We start from the raw sequence: 16,467 nt of genomic DNA, 5'->3' as shown, positions 1-16,467 counted from the left end.
ACAACCTTATCCCACATCCAAAAATCTGATCTTTCTCATCATTCAATATCCAAAATCAGCCATTTCCCTTCGCAGACCCCAAACAGTACAGAGCGATTTGCAGTTCATTTTCCACATACATTATTTTTTGGATTATTTCCATCATCATCATCATCCATCTTCAGACATATCTGCAACTCAACTGAACAAAAATGGCGTCCACTGCATGCTTCTTGCACCACCATGCACTTTCTACTCCTAATAGATTGTCTTCATTGTCCCAGCAGCGTCAAGTACCTAGCACCACCAAGCCCACCACCCATTTTGTCTGCCGTGCCACCCACAAGCAGACTCCGATGGAAGAGGATGCTGCCGTTGTCTCCAGAAGATTGGCTTTCACAGTACTCATCGGTGCTGCTGCCATTGGCTCCAAGGTTGCTCCTGCAGATGCTGCCTATGGTGAAGCTGGTAATAATCATTATTATTCTTTTTCTCTTTCGTTTTTGGATTTCAAACAACTAAGAATCAACGTAGATTTTGATAATGTATGATGCAGCCAATGTGTTCGGCAAGCCTAAAACAAACACAGACTTCTTGCCATACAATGGAGATGGATTCAAACTGTCAATTCCATCAAAATGGAACCCAAGCAAAGAGAAAGAGTTTCCAGGTCAGGTTCTTAGATACGAGGACAACTTTGATTCCAACAGTAATGTTTCTGTCATGGTCACCACAACTGATAAGAATTCCATTACTGATTATGGTTCCCCCGAGGAATTTCTTGCCAAGGTAAAACACTTTTTCCTCTTATTGTCATTATAGTCTTCCATTATTATTGCAAGCTCTTAGCTCACAAACATTAATTTGTCTGAATCATTGCAGGTGGATTATTTACTAGGAAAACAAGCTTACTTTGGCAAAACAGATTCTGAGGTACCCAACTGAGTTTACAATTTGAATGGTTTTGTCTGAGTGCATGAATATTTACAAATGGGTTGTTGTGTAACTTGTATATGAAGATGTTATTGATGATTTTGCAGGGAGGTTTTGATCCGAATGCAGTGGCAACAGCCAACATATTGGAGGCTGCAAACTCAACGATAAATGGGAAGAACTATTACTTTTTGTCAGTGTTAACAAGAACAGCTGACGGAGACGAAGGTGGGAAGCATCAACTGATCACAGCAGCTGTGAAAGATGGGAAGCTTTATATCTGCAAAGCACAAGCTGGAGATAAGAGGTGGTTCAAAGGAGCAAGAAGATTTGTAGAGAGCGCAGCTAGTTCCTTCAGTGTTGCTTAACCAAGAAATTTGCATCTAAAACAACTATTAATCATTGTATGGTGTTTGTCATTGAGTTGTCTGTCTAGCCCTTGTTAATTTTTGCGATGTTTCAGAGCTAGAGAGTTGGGCATGGAGGGAGAATAACTGTGGATATTGTAATATTCCTTCTCTCTTCTTGTTTCCAAGAAAATACCATGCTGGGAAATGAAAATTTATTGCATACTCTACCACTCCATCAAGTTCTAATCCATATTGATTTTAATTAAAATATTATTTAAAAAAAAAAATTTGGCAGCCAGCTAAAATGATGGTATCAGCAATTTCGTTTCAAACTCTTCAGCAATGAATCAGGATAGAATTAACCAAATGCTAAACTAAGTATTCATCTCAAACTGATCAAAGCTTAGCTATATAAGTCCTTTTTAGCCAATCACCAATCAACAAATGTTAAAAAGATAGTAAATTTATTATCAGATAGTTACTGCATAATTCTCAACGCTGTTGTTTGGTTGGCAATGAAAACAGAGTATATACATTGAAAGCAATAGTCAAGAAAAGAATTTAAATTTAGATATTAATTATGACTGGCATGAGCTTGGCTTCAAGTTCCACCATTGCAGTAATGGATGCCATTGCTGTGAGCACCCTTGTGTTTCATTTGTATACCATTCAAGCCCCATATTCGAACTGTTCTATCATCACTAGCTGATGCCAAAATGTGCGGATTTTTCGGATTCCAACTTACACAGTTGACAGCTCCAGTGTGACCAGGCAATGCCTCTACCAGCTCTCTTGACCCTCTATGCCATATATATACCTACAGCAGCAAATTTGATTTACAATGTTACGAGAAAACAAAATTAGTGATCCTAAATCATATAAAAAGAGCCTTTTGAGTTGAGAGACTAAAAGACATTCCATGACTTCAAATATATATCAAGATATCCTTTATGCTTCAACCAATTTATTTGTGAAACAGTGAAAAGGTTTCTGACCAGCGACTCTGAACCTAGACATCTATGAGATCCAATGTGAATTCATGTGCTAGGAAAAGTTTTCTAATGCATGATATAACTTAGATGTGAGCAAACAGAGTCGGTGATTAGTATTCTACCATCTATATATATATATAATATTAGGGGAAGAACCGATGAAAGAATAACATAACAATATACAAGATGAATTCCACATGCCTTGACAAACATCTGCTCATGTATCAGAACTATTTCTTTAAGTTTTTTTGCTAAACAAAACTGTTGAACAGAATGCCTTTCCCATTTTTATTTCCCCACTAGAAAAAGCACAAAAATATCAGATTATTACCGAGTAATGACAAGTTGATGCAAATAACATAGCAGGAGACAAGATGTTATTGAAGTACCACATAGAATGCACAACGCAAAAGCAGGTTTCAGAATGAGAGACATTGATCTTACAATAATCTAGATAGTACACGACTCTGAATGCATGCATGTGAAAAGTTCGTCGAACACATATATCTTATGTTTATATGAGTTGTTGCACATTCTTTTGGAACTGCCTATGATTCTTTTCATTAAGCCTGCTGTTGGGCCAGGTTTGGCTCAAGAGAGACAGTTCAAATTTTTAGTTAATCACCATGGACTCAAATTGAGTTGAGTTCACTTCATGTTTAACATAATTGTGCTCAAGTGGCAATAATTTCAGAGTTTCATATGTGATTCATTCCTGCTGGTATGGATGAACTGTACCCTAGGCACTCTATTATCCTGTAGGCACTTAAACCATTAAAAGAACACCTAAAATAACCTATAGTGCTATGTGAAGTATTTGGAATACAGGAAAGATATACTGTTCCGTCAATATTTCCAAACATTGCAAATGGATCCACAAGTTCACAGATCATTAATTATTTTAGAACTACTAATTCTACATTACATGCAACAATACCTAGAACTACTGAAAAAATATATGAAAGATACATTGAGCCATAGAAGTTCTTTGTAATAATAATAACCCATTCCCTTAGCCTTTTTTAGCTATTAATACAGGATAAATCAAGTCTTATGTCTTTTGTTATTGGGGAGGTGAATCCTCATACCTCCCATCCTCCAAAGGAAACAAACATGATAAGTTTTCATCTTCTGGCTTGTGCAAGAATCAAATGAATCAAAGAGATTTATATAAAAGAATCTTGTATCTATATCTATATGTTAGCCATGTCTACATATATATGAATGATTTTATGTAATAAAAAATTGACCAGATTCCTATTTCCAGAACTGCAATTATCCATTACAAGGAATTTGTTCTACATGTAAATACTCATTACCCAAGTAGGGCTAAAAGGTGACCGTGATCAAGTGCAAATCAACACTCCCCTCATTTCTAGAGACAAAACCAAATAAAAAAAAAATTCATACCACTGCGTGCTTAAATTTAGGCCAAAATCCTACATAATTTCGAGACTATATGAAGTGAAGTCCTAGCGTTAAACAATTTTCTTTCTGATTTAGAGACATGATAAGCGAACAGGACTTCTTAATTATTAATTCAAATGTTGCACTATTTTTTGTGAAAACCATTGCAAATGAACCCTATGCAGCAGTGATCTACAAGAGAAAATATCACATGACATCAAGTAGCAAATTTAATTCTTGGATAAGTCCAAAATGAAAATACAGCTTTTTTTTTTTGTAGCACAACATTTAACTCATGTATGTCTTTCTCTTGAATGATTTGATTAGCTTATTACCACTTGCCTGCCCATAGCCCCCTTCCCCCATGGGGTAAGAAGCAGAGATCAGCATTGAGAGAATATTATCCATAAAGAACAACAAAAAATTATAAAACAAAAAAAATACAAAATAAACTTTGCACAGCTTTTCATCATTATCAAAACCAAAATTCTCATATGCTACTTTATCCAAAAATATATATATACAACTTAACATACAGTACATAATATAAACAGAGAATGAAATCCATACCTGTGAGTCTTCACTGCCACTGGCAATAAAAGCCTGTTCAAGTCCCCCAAAACAAGACCTAATAACAAACCGGGTTCGTTTGTGACCTTTATATTTGGCTACAAGCTTGATGCCACCATCTATATTCCAAAGGTGAATTTCTTGGTTCAGAAGATTAACCAGCAAGAACCTATTATCTCTTGATAATGAGAATGAAGTTATTATTTGGTCCTCCTCGATCAATCTTTCAATTTTTGCTTCCCTATCATGTAACAGGATGGCAGATTCTCTGCACATGCTTATGATCTGCTTCCCATCACTTGTTATTTCCAAATCAGATATCTTCATTGTCCGTTGCCCTCTCCAACACTCTAGCTCGTTTCCATCCAAATCCCACATGCAGATACTCTTATCATTAATGCCAGAGAATATCCATTTTCCATCAGGAAACCATCCACAGGAAGTGAGGCCAAGACCAGCTTTCTCATAAACATGGAGGCATTCACCAGATGAAACATCCCAGCGCCTTACAGCCTCCTCTGTCCCACAAGTGAGGAGCTGATGGTCATCGGGACTCCAGGAAACAGAGGATACAGGTTTTTGATGACCAGATAATCGATGCTTTAAAGAAACTACACCATTTTTATCAACCTAAAAAGGATTAAACGATGTATTGTTTAAAAAATGAAATATCAATGTACTAATAAATGGAAGGAAAAATTAATTGCTATATGTCAAGCTTTGGATATAAGCCACCATATATAAAATCAAGCAAATAATAATAATAATAATAATAATAATAAGAGAGAGAGAGAGAGAGAGAGAGAGAGAAGAAAGTGAAAAAGGATTCATTGTTTCTAGATATTCTCTATCAATTGCTCTTACTTGGGGCGCGAACTCCTCCTAACAATCAAGCAACCATATAGTTTCTCAACAAAGTATATAGTTGCATAGTGAATTCCATTGCACCTGGTCGAGTGGCACCAAGAACATATTCAGCTATCAATTATTTCTAATAAGCAAGTAACTATATTCAGCCGTTGGCCTTATGGCTATTTGCACCAACTAGTCATTTACCGCTCTTTTATCTTAAACAAAACTTCCCCTTTTTTATTTTCATCTGTATAAAAGCAAAAACATTTTAGTCAAGTCATAATAGTTACCAGTTATCCTTAATGTTCCAGGTTTTATTGTTAAAGCCCCTTAGAACCTTTATTTTTTGCTTACGTGGATATTTAATTTCCTTCATGCAGAACAGCAGAAGTTGAACAGATTGCTATTAGTAATTGCATTTTGGACTTTGAACAAAACTTTCCCTTCTCTACAAAGATAGAAAGGCCATAATCCAAAAATCAAAATCAACTTTCAAATTCATAACCTTAAACAAATTATCAACCGTTGCATAGAGAATCAACGTTTAAGAAAACTTAGAGGAAGGGTGAAAGGATTGCAAATTACCTCGTATTGAATCTGTCATGCAGGTACTTGCAGCAATTCTCACTCACATATGCTAGGTTTTATGCCAGATAAAATCTATTGATTAGATTTTATTTACTTTATTGTGATAAAATTTAATGATTAAAAAATAACTAAAATCATACTGTGTGTCGACTAATACAGAAGTTCCTGATGAGAAGAATTCAAATCTTTGAGATCCTAATTAGACTTGATTATAAGGATTTTATTTTTATTATAAATATTCCTAATTTAGATTGATTCTTTGTGTATAAATGTTCAAACTTTGTAAAGATCAATTCAATTGGAATAGAATTAAAAACTTCTTCCTAAAATTCTTTATGGTATTAAAGCCTTGTGGCTATTTTTTTGGGTTTAATTTTAAATTCCAAAATCTGAAATTTCTTCATAAACCCTAACCACCTACTACTCTTTGGGGTTTTCCATTTAGGCCCACCTTTTCCTCTCAGCACCGGTGATAGAGGAATCGCAGTGACATCACCGGCAGTTCCACAAGTTTCGGTGACTAGAATCTAGCGCATAGGCACACACGTGCCTCATCACTCTCGGTGCGTCCGTCCCATGCACCTCCAACGGAGGTCACTGATCCGGTCACCATCGTTGATTTTTTCAGTCTATACCCGCCGGCGCATAGATCCTTCTTTGGTGAGAAAAAAAAAATAGCTTTTTCTTCTCCTTGAAATGGCAAACAAGAAAGTGACTAATGTGGAAAATGTAAGGGCCTATGATAATACTTTCATTTCATCTATTGATTTTCCTCTATGAATTATTGATTCTTGCACAAATAGACACGTGACGGGCTCTTCTAAAGGCATCCTTAATTATTTCCATGTCTACAAAAGGATGCTGTCAAAATAACCGATGGTTCCTTCAGTCCTGTATTTGGAACCGGTTCTATTGTTTGTACTCCAAATATCAAGCTATCCTCTATTATTCATGTTTCTTATTTCCCTGTTAATCTTTTATCTATTAGTATTCTCACCAAAACACTTAACTATAAAATTAAATTTTTTTCCTTATCATTATGTTATTCAGAACCTTCAAACTGGAAAAAGGATTGGCAATGGTAAATCACAAGATGACTTATATATGTTAAAAGGGAATCTGAGTTTGAATTCACCTCGGGCTCTTTTTGGAAGAAATCAGAATATTAACCAGGAAATCATACAGTACATCGACAGTTAGGACACCCATCCTTCTTGGTTTTAGAGAAACTTTATCCTGATTTATTTTCCAACGCTCAACGTGGTTCTTTAGTTTGTGATACTTGTGAGTATGCTAAGTATACAAGAATCTCTTGTCCCTCCAGTAACAACAGGAGTACGATCCCTTTTGTGACCATCCATTCTGACGTTTGGGGATCTACTCAAACGGTTTCACTATCTGATAATCGTTAGTTTGTTATTTTTATTGATTGTTGCACTCATATGACTTGAGTTTATTTGATAAAGGCAAAGAATGATGTAATTTCTTGCTTTCAATCTTTTTACGAGATGATTTGTACTCAATTTGATGCTAAGATAAAAGTTTTGAAAACTGATAATGGTACAGAGTATATGAATGGTCATTTTTTTGCTTATCTAGAGTCTAATAGGATACTACATCAAACTAGTTGTCTTTATACAAATTCCTAAAATGGTGTTGCTGAAAGAAAAAATAGGCATTTGTTAGAAGTAGCACGATCTCTCTTTTTCACCATGAACCTTCCAAAAACCTATTGGGAAGATGCAGTCTTAGCCACAGCTTATCGCATTGCTCTTGCCTTTAAAAGTCTTTAGAGGTGCTACAAGGGAAAAATGCTTATACTGTTTCACCAAAGTGTTTGGATGCACATGTTTTGTTTATACTAAGACAGGTAAGAAGCTCGATCCGAGTGCTCTTAAATGTGTATTTGTTGGATACTCTCCCACACAGAAGGGTTACGAGTGTTACCACCCTCTATCTAGAAAATAATTTGTCAATATGGATATTACATTTAGAGAGACTGACCCTTACTTCAGTACTACTCCATCACCTCCTCAGGGAGAGAAGAACGAGAGAAGATATTATTCCTAATCCTGTAACTCTATAACGTTTTAGTCTAGAGAAGGCTACTATACAGGGGAGACTATTGATCACCAAATTAAGCGTTTGGACAAACCAACTTTAAGGAAATACTTAAGAAGAGACAAAACAGATGCAGAAAAAGTCATTGTGCAGCCTACTTAGTGCCATGAATCTTCCTCTTCTCCATCTGGTGAACCATCCCTAAACCTTGAACTCATTGATGATCTAAATAAACCAATTGCTCAAAGAAAAGGAGTTAGATCTTGCACAAAGCACACTATTTCTAACTTTCTCTCTTATGATTCTGTGTCTCCATCCTATAGAGCATTTACCTTATCTATTTTCTCTCTGTCTATCCCACAAATTTAGAAAGAAGCTTTCAAATATTCTAATTGGAAGCGAGCAATGATTGAAGAAATAAAAGATTTGACTAAAAAAGAGACCTGGTAGTTGATGTCTTTCAACTTGAAAAAAAAAAACCAGTTGGTTGCAAATGGGTGTTCACTGTGAAACACAAAGTAGATGGATCAATTGAAAAATTCAAGACTTGGCAAAAAATTCAAGGTTAAACTAGTTGCCAAGGGATAAACTGAAACTTATGGAGTGGATTACCAGGAGACATTTGCCCCTGTTGCCAAAATAAACTTAATCAGAGTATTGCTATTTTGCACTGTCAACCTTGTCTAGGACCTACAGCAATTTGATGTGAAAAATACATTCCCCCGCGAAAACTTGGAGGATGAAGTGTATATGGAAATCTTTCCTGGATTCGCTGATGAAAAAACACAAGGAAAAGTGCACAGGCTACAGAAGGCTTTGTATGGGTTGAAGCAGTCACCCAGAGCTTGGTTTGATTGATTCGGCAAAGCCATGATTTTCTTTGGCTATCAACAGAGCCAATGCTAACCATATCCTATTTATCAGACATCACAAGGGTAAAATTACTCTTTTCATAGTCTATTTTGATGACAAAGTAATAACAGGGAATGACACTAAAGAGATAACTCGGCTGAAAAACCTTTTGGCTCAGGAATTCGAAATTAAAAATCTAGAAAAACTGCAATATTTCCTAAAAATCAAGGTTGTCAGGTCAAAGAAAGAAATTTTTATTTCACAGGGAAAATGCATTCTGAATTTTTTGGAAGAAACTAGTATGTTAGGTTGCAAACCAGCAAAAACTCCCATTGAGAGCAATCACAAGCTACAAGCAGCGATTGGTGAATCAGTGGATGTTGGCAGATATCAAAAGCTGGTAGGCAGACTGATTTATCTTTCGCATACTCAACTAGACATAGCATATGCAGTCAGCTTAGTCAATCAATTCATACATGATCCTCGTGAGTGTCACATTCAAGCTGTTTTTCGCATTTTGCGATACTTGAAATCTGCTCTTGGAAAAAGCCTTCTATTCTCTGAATACGGTCATCTTCGCATACATGCATTCACAGATGCAGATTGAGCTGAATCCTTTGATGATAGAAAGTCGACTAGTGGTTACTGTCCACTTGCGGGAGAAAACCTTATCACTTGGAGAAACAAAAAGCAAAGCGTTGTTGGTCGATCAAGTGCTAAGGCGGAATATAGAGCGATGGCATAATGTGTTTGTGAACTCCTATGGTTTCAGAGATTGTTGGAGAAATTGAAACTATTGGAGAGAGACAAACTCTTCTTGTACTGTGACAACAAAGCTGCTATCGGTATAACTCACAATCCGGTTCAATATGATTGAACGAAACACATAGAGATTGATCGACACTTTTATTAAAGAGAAGTTAATAAATTGTGTCTTGAAGTTAGATTATGTGACTTGAACAGCTAGCTAATGTGTTTACCAAAAGGCTTAGCAGCAAGTCCTATCCCAACTTAGCAAGTTGGGTATGTGTGATATCTATGCAGCAACTTGAGGCAGAGTGTTGACTGACATAGAAGGTTCCTAATTAGAAAAATTTAAATTTTTGGGATCCTAATTAGGCTTGATTATAGGAATTTTATTTTTATTATAAATATTTTTAATTTAGGTTGATTCTTTGTGTATAAACACTCAAACCTTGTAAAGATCAATTCAATTGGAATAGAATTAAAAAATTCTTCCCAAAATTCTTCACTGTGTAAAACATGTAAACAACAACTAGCATACCATACCAGAAATAGAAATAGATCATGTGTCATGATAGTTAAGACATGCTTCAAAATGGCAACAGAAATAGATCATGTGTCATACGAGTTAAGACACCATACCAGAAACATATATCATTGCATGCAGAAACTGTAAAACTTAGCTTCACAAATAAAATAAAATGCTACATAAGAAGAATAAGCTATCACTACTAAAAATCCTACAAAGGGAGACTAAAAATGGCCTCAGAAGAAAATGCATATCAAAAATCAAATAGAGTAAATTGAAAAAGATATGATGGAGAAAGAGTTCTCTAAGTAATAAATAAACTATACCTCCCATATAATTACTGATTGATCCCTGGATGATGAAGCTAAGTATTTCCCATTGTGTGAAAATTGTAAGAACCACACCTCATCAGAATGTGCCTCCAATATCTGTTCCGGTGTGAATAAAAGAAAATTTAAATATATAGGCATCAGTAATACATGGAAAAGGGAAACACAAATTTGCAAATAAAACAATTTTGTTCCACCCAGAGGAAATAAAATTCCAAAGCAAATTAGGAGGACAATGGAATAATACTAATTATAATAATACTATAGTCATAACTCATAAGTCTACCCTAACAAGGACATCTATGACTTGGGCTATGTTTGGTTGGGGGTAACTTAGCAAGGAAGTTCAACTTCCAGGGAAGTATGAAATGTTGACTTATTTGGTTGGCATGATTTTATAACTTCCCAGGAAGTTGTTTTGGGTTAATTCCCCTTTACAAGGGAATTTCCCTTCCCAACCTAAGTAACTTCAAGTTACTTTTCTTATTTCCTATTTTATCCTTTTTCTTTTCATAATTAAGTATTTAGGTGAAAATTAGTATGATAGACAATGATGTGTGAAAAATTTCATGATATAATTTTATTTATCATGAAAGAAATTATATATTAATTATTATGTGAGTTGAGTATTTACTTTTCAAAATTTGAGTATTTGGTCAATATATAATTTTCTCTATTAAATTGAATATTATATTTTAAATATTATAAATATATTTGAAGTAGGAATATTTATGTCATTTTTATAATCACACTCCATTTACTTCTTAGGAATTTAACATACCAACTAAACGCATTCAAATTATACTTCCTAGAAAACAATTTCCCTAGAAGTGTACTTCCCAGGAAATTAACTTCCCTGAAACTATACCATTTTGAACCAAATGGGACCTTAAAGTATCAAAATTTTCCTCAAGGAAGTAGATATTAACCTAATTTACTGCGATCAAGGCAAGCCAAGAAAGTCTGATATTCCTAAAGGAACCGTAAACCCCTCAATATTTAGACCAAAGGATAAAGAAACGAGGAAGTTTTGTCTCTCTTACCAGTTTTTATTTTTTATTTTCGCCCTTCATTTTTTTCCGTATTGGGGGAAGTGGGGGCAATGGGTGAGGAACAAAAAGCAAGAAAAATCAGAGAGGTGAACTGGTAGATGGTAGAATAGACTGTTGTGGGGATACCCATTCCAATTGATGCTCCTTAGGGTATGGCCAAACACAGAAGCAGGAAGGAGATAAACTTAAGAACCCAAAGAAAAACTAAAAATTACCTGTAAAATATGAAGTTTTTAAACTTCATTAGTGACTCGAGAGGACATGAAAAGAAATTGGACTTTCTCAATGATGTTCATGAAACAATTTCTTTTAACAAGTTACCACAAAATAAACCTTTATATCTAACTAGGAAGCACTTGTCTCTAACTTAATTAGGAATTAGAAAGTTCCATCCATCCTCAATTTACTATATTCCTTGAGGAAATCAATGAAGGAAATAGACAGATAACAAACTTTATGAAAAGAGTTCATGGAAATATATATCTTATGTCTACAAAAGAACCTTCAAAATCTAACTAAGAAATACCAGTCCCTAACCAAGATAGATATCAGCAAGTCAAAGTACGAACCAAGTATGACCTATTTATGTACCTTACATAATCGAACTATTTGAAAAAAATAAAAAGAAGAATAAGAAGTTATCCTCACTTTCTGATAATGTATCAGATAATGAGTTCATTTTCTGTTGGTACCTATGTTCCTAGAAGACCTGTTTGACTAAGGACAATGTTCAAAAAAAAAAAAAAAAGAGTAACATACTCCAGTGAAATCATCAATTTAAATTTTAGATTATATGATTTCTTAAGATATCCAAGCTCACTGAATGACCACAATATTTGGACTGATGCTGTTATCATTATGACTAGATCCTAGTTCAGAATAAGACTTCTCAAGAAATGCCATTCCTCAATGTTCAATGTTCAATGTTGTAGGTATATGGAATGGTAAAAACTAGATTAATGAATCCAAAGTTATTATACAAGAATATGAATTCTTATAAACGCAGATGGAACTTTCTCTAATACTTGTAAGCATATAATTAGTTTGCTAGTGTAATTTATGATGAAAAGATAGGAACAGAGATATCACTTTTAAAGAAAAAAGGGAAGCTATGCGTTGCTCACCCTAAAAGGCAAGCATTTCAGATGCAAATTAGTGTGATCAAGTGTTTGTTCATATGCATGTGTGAGATAGAGAGAGAGAGTTGAGCCACATGGTTAATGCCACTCACAATTTACCTTGAAACATCATTCTGCTCATGCATCTATTTATGTTTCATTCTCAATTAACCAATATCAGCGTAAGCAATTATTCCTCTCCAAATTCAAAGCCATCGATACAAGTTTCAGCAACAAAGGACAGTGAATTTTTATTCAGACATATTGCCCCATATGGATGATACAGTTCTTGTGGACCATTTAATAAAGAAAACCTTCCCAACATGCAGTCAACTTGAACCGAAGAAATGAAGTAATGACTATATGTAGCTTGATTTCCAATCAAATGATTATGTTCTAACCTGCAAAGTTCGAGATGGAATCTGATCTCTTCCACACTGATGATCTGTGTACAATGACATTCCTTTGTCTGAGGAGTTATGAAAGATGCAAGCATCACGTTGCAATGTAAGAGCCTGTTCTACCAAATATTCCAACCTTCTTTCAGGTATTATAACTGTTGGTGGGAGCAACTTTTGCAATTCCTCCAGCAGCTTTGACCGAGACTTCATCCTTGCATTACCTTGATTAGAAGACCCAACTGAAGCACAGAGTGAAGGAGAAACAATGCAGGAAGAAAGCTCACGGATTCTACTACTATTTATGCAAAGATGAGCAATCTCAGTCCTCAATGTCTTTAAAGCATCCATGATTTTCTCCCTTTCCAAAAGCTCAAAAAATTTCTGTTCCAATATCAGAAAAGAGGCCGACTTAACAATGTTTTCATCTTTCAGACCAATGCTATGCAAAGTAGCTACACTTTCATCCCAATTGCCATCAAGAATTTGCTGCATGAATAAATTTACTGCAGATGAGTGTAAGGGGATGCCTGACTCTTCCTCTAGATGAGCACTGCTCTTCTTATACCCAAGAGAATCTAACGCCTTGGCTATTATTCTAACAAATTCAACTCTTTTAATAACTCCTTTTGAGCCAACAACATCTTCGTCCCCTTCAGACTGCAGGGGCCGAGCCATCAAGTCCCTTGGAGGGCCAACTACGGTCTCTGTTAAAGAACCACCGTTAGAAAGACCTCTCAACTCTCCACAAGCTAATTTCATGCGTTTTGAGGCTGGTTCTTCATCCTCCACACCTCCCATGAAATGTGCACCTCAGCCCATATAGGATAGCAATGATAGAGAAACAACAAAGGAATATGTGTACAGGAATATCCTCCAATGGATCACAACAAATACCTTCCTGCATAACATAGCCAAATGAAGGGCTGTAGATCTCAAAGTTGAAAAGTAAGGATAAAGCAAAGTACCATGAAAAATGTATTTTTGTGATCAAGTGAAATGACAAAAAAAAAAAAGGAAAGGCTGATAATTGGAAAGAAAATGTTCATCATAAGGTCCAAGCAGGGATGATTTGAGAAAAGAGTTCCTTCATCCCATTCAGTCTGTCATGCCTTTCCTCAAATACAGTTCTCCATTTTTCAAACAAAAGCTTCTGCCATTGGGACTTGTAAATAATTGCAAAAGGTGGCAACTTAAAAGCTAATCTAACATGTCATAATTCAATTTGCAAGAAAAATTAATGATCAATTATCATTGTAAGTCCATAACTTTCTGCAAAGGAGACAGAATTGTAAATTCAGCTGTGCCAATCAGTCATTCATATAACTAACAAGCCAGCATAGAAAAATGAGAGTGGCCCAATCTTGATTCAAGATAGTGAATACACCTAAATTTAGACAGTCAAAAAGCCTAATTGAATGTAGAACCATTCCGAAATTAAGTTCTGAGCTAAGTAGAACCATGAAAAAGATACTTATATACTCTTGGGTTGACAGCAAACTAAGTATAGAAAAATACCTTTAAGATAAATGTCTCTGCAAAAGTGTAAATGCCAACTCCAAATATCAGTGTGTCCCTTTATACTATCTGTATCAAGTGAACAGTAAAGAGATTAGAATCTCCAATTCAACAATCATAAAATCCTCAAACTGAGTCAATTAAACTCATACTTGCTTGCAGTTCCGTGTTTCTCGGTTATGGTTCAAGTCTCCAAGAATCAGAGCAAGGCCATGTTCGATGACCCACAAGTCAATATCCATAAAACAAACTTGAGTTTTTTACTTTTTACATATATCACAATTCAGTTTTCAGACAACTAAATGAATCTAGGGACTTCATCTGTGTTCTAACCATGGGATTGAACATAATAACAATAACACAGATGGACTTGGAGAACATCACCTTTAGCTGAAAATGCATATGCTAAAGCTTACATTAATCAAAAGCGTAATCAAGCCAAATTAAATGTTTGTTCCTCCTTCCATTAAATCATATACAAAGAACGCACAAATAGAAATAGTAGTCTTTAAGCACCTATCTAAAACTTTTTTTTTCATGGATAATCTTTCTGTCTTCCTCAATGCAAGATTAAGAATTTATATATGTTCCAACTTCTAATAGGCAAGAAATACTATTTTAACATGACAAGCATAGAAAATACCTGTTGTCTAAGGTCATTGAATATACTTTCTAGAATTGAAAATATAATTAAACGCTAGTACATCATTGTAACCATTTCTATTAAATTGAAAGCCTAATTGAACTCTAATATACGGGTTCTTTTGCTTCTCTTCAATTACAGGATAACCCAGAATTGCTAAGTAGTTCCATTTAAATACAAAATTTTTAGGATGCAATTGTTTTTAGAAACTATTAAACTAAGCAATCATCAAGCTACAGAAACTCTGAAGAATTGCCTAAGCTCATAACTTACATAAAATTCAAACAATCACTGCTTAGGAGCTCAAATAAAGCAGTGTTACCATGATCGCTGAACCCTCACCCAATCCACAAATGGTACTGCGATCCAGATCGCCCGTTCCTAATTCGAGATCAAAAACTGAAATTTTTGGAGCCCAGTTTTGAAGAAACATCCAGAGAGAAGGAAATGTTTCAGACAAAAGGAAAAAAGCACACACGAGGCAGCGATTCAAGTAAAAAAATCATGTATTGCTGATATAAAAGATTATATGAGCATTTACCAGATTTTGTTTGAAATTTGGAAAAAGCCTTGATTGTGAGAAAAAGAAATAGCGTTTCAGAGAAGAGGCGCAGAGAGTTTCACAGGAATTTATGCATCAAATGTTGAAGATAGAAGTACAATGAGCCGAACACTGCATAATTGCTTCCACCTGGATAATGTCAAACTACTCTTCTTTTTCTTTTCTTTTTTTTAAACTCTAAAAAAATATTTAATCAAAATGTTTTTTTTTTTTTTAAATTTACTGTTCTTTAATATTGTTTACTATTAGGTTAGTGAATTTTAAAAATATTTATTAGTTAGATTTTAATATCAAAATCAATTATTAAATTGAATTTTTTAGTTTTTTATCAAAAAAAAATTAATTATTTTATTTTTAATTAAAAATTAAATAATATAAATATTTAAAATTATATTACATGTAATTAAAATTTTAATAACTAAAAAAATAAATAATTTAAACTAACTAATAATTTTTAAAAAGTTGAATTTTATAAAATATAAAAATATTTTAATTGAATAATTTAAAAGCAAAATAAATTAATTAATTTCATAAAAAATTTAACAACTAAAAAGTAATTTATCTTATCATAAATTAACCAAACTGCAGTCATTCAAAATCTTACGAAATTTCAATTTAGCTGAGATCATTTGGTAATTGAGGTAAATTTAAATTTACTTATAAATGAATCAAACTACTCATTTTTATTTAAGATTTTAAATTTATTAATATTCAATTTAAATTTAAAAATAATTAAAACTTAAAAAAATTTAACAAATTAAATTTAATTTTTTAAATTTTAGATTTAATTCGATTGGTTTACAACTTTAATTGCTTCAAATATAATTCAAATATTGGTTTGACATGAAATGACACAGAGACCACGTAAAACACTATCATAAAAGTAACACATTGATCACGTTGTTGTGATGTTAGTATTACTTAACCATCAATAATTTTTAATAATTTTTGTTTATAAAATACAAAATAAAATTTAGACTCACAAATTTA

At 34.0% G+C, this 16,467-nt stretch overlaps 2 protein-coding genes across 9 annotated transcripts; one reads left to right on the top strand and one right to left on the bottom strand.

The window, feature by feature from the left end:
- Window positions 1-39: 39 nt before the first annotated feature.
- On the top strand, window positions 40-1,482 carry LOC110600856 (oxygen-evolving enhancer protein 2, chloroplastic). Its single transcript, XM_021737764.2, has 4 exons — window positions 40-447; window positions 536-768; window positions 862-912; window positions 1,020-1,482. The coding sequence occupies exons 1-4, from the start codon at window positions 192-194 to the stop codon at window positions 1,278-1,280; spliced, it is 801 nt and encodes a 266-aa protein (XP_021593456.1). The 5' UTR covers window positions 40-191; the 3' UTR covers window positions 1,281-1,482.
- A 225-nt stretch (window positions 1,483-1,707) lies between these two features.
- On the bottom strand, window positions 1,708-15,615 carry LOC110600803 (WD repeat-containing protein 26 homolog). Of its 8 annotated transcripts, none has more exons than XM_021737707.2 (8): window positions 15,457-15,615; window positions 15,189-15,314; window positions 14,425-14,462; window positions 14,273-14,341; window positions 12,758-13,655; window positions 10,184-10,285; window positions 4,232-4,861; window positions 1,708-2,079 (listed from the first exon to the last, which is right to left on the bottom strand). In XM_021737707.2, the coding sequence occupies exons 5-8, from the start codon at window positions 13,553-13,555 to the stop codon at window positions 1,864-1,866; spliced, it is 1,746 nt and encodes a 581-aa protein (XP_021593399.1). In that variant the 5' UTR covers window positions 13,556-13,655; window positions 14,273-14,341; window positions 14,425-14,462; window positions 15,189-15,314; window positions 15,457-15,615; the 3' UTR covers window positions 1,708-1,863. The 8 variants fall into 8 exon arrangements, with proteins under 8 accessions (XP_021593399.1, XP_043813989.1, XP_021593384.1 ...); XM_043958054.1 differs by having other exon boundaries at window positions 15,238-15,314; XM_021737692.2 differs by lacking the exon at window positions 14,425-14,462.
- Between the last annotated feature and the right edge of the window lie 852 nt (window positions 15,616-16,467).

Source organism: Manihot esculenta, chromosome 1 (genome assembly GCF_001659605.2).
Source record: "Manihot esculenta cultivar AM560-2 chromosome 1, M.esculenta_v8, whole genome shotgun sequence".
Taxonomy (NCBI): domain Eukaryota; kingdom Viridiplantae; phylum Streptophyta; class Magnoliopsida; order Malpighiales; family Euphorbiaceae; genus Manihot; species Manihot esculenta.
The sequence above is the reverse complement of the archived record's forward strand: the minus strand, read 5'-3'. Positions and strand labels throughout refer to the sequence as shown.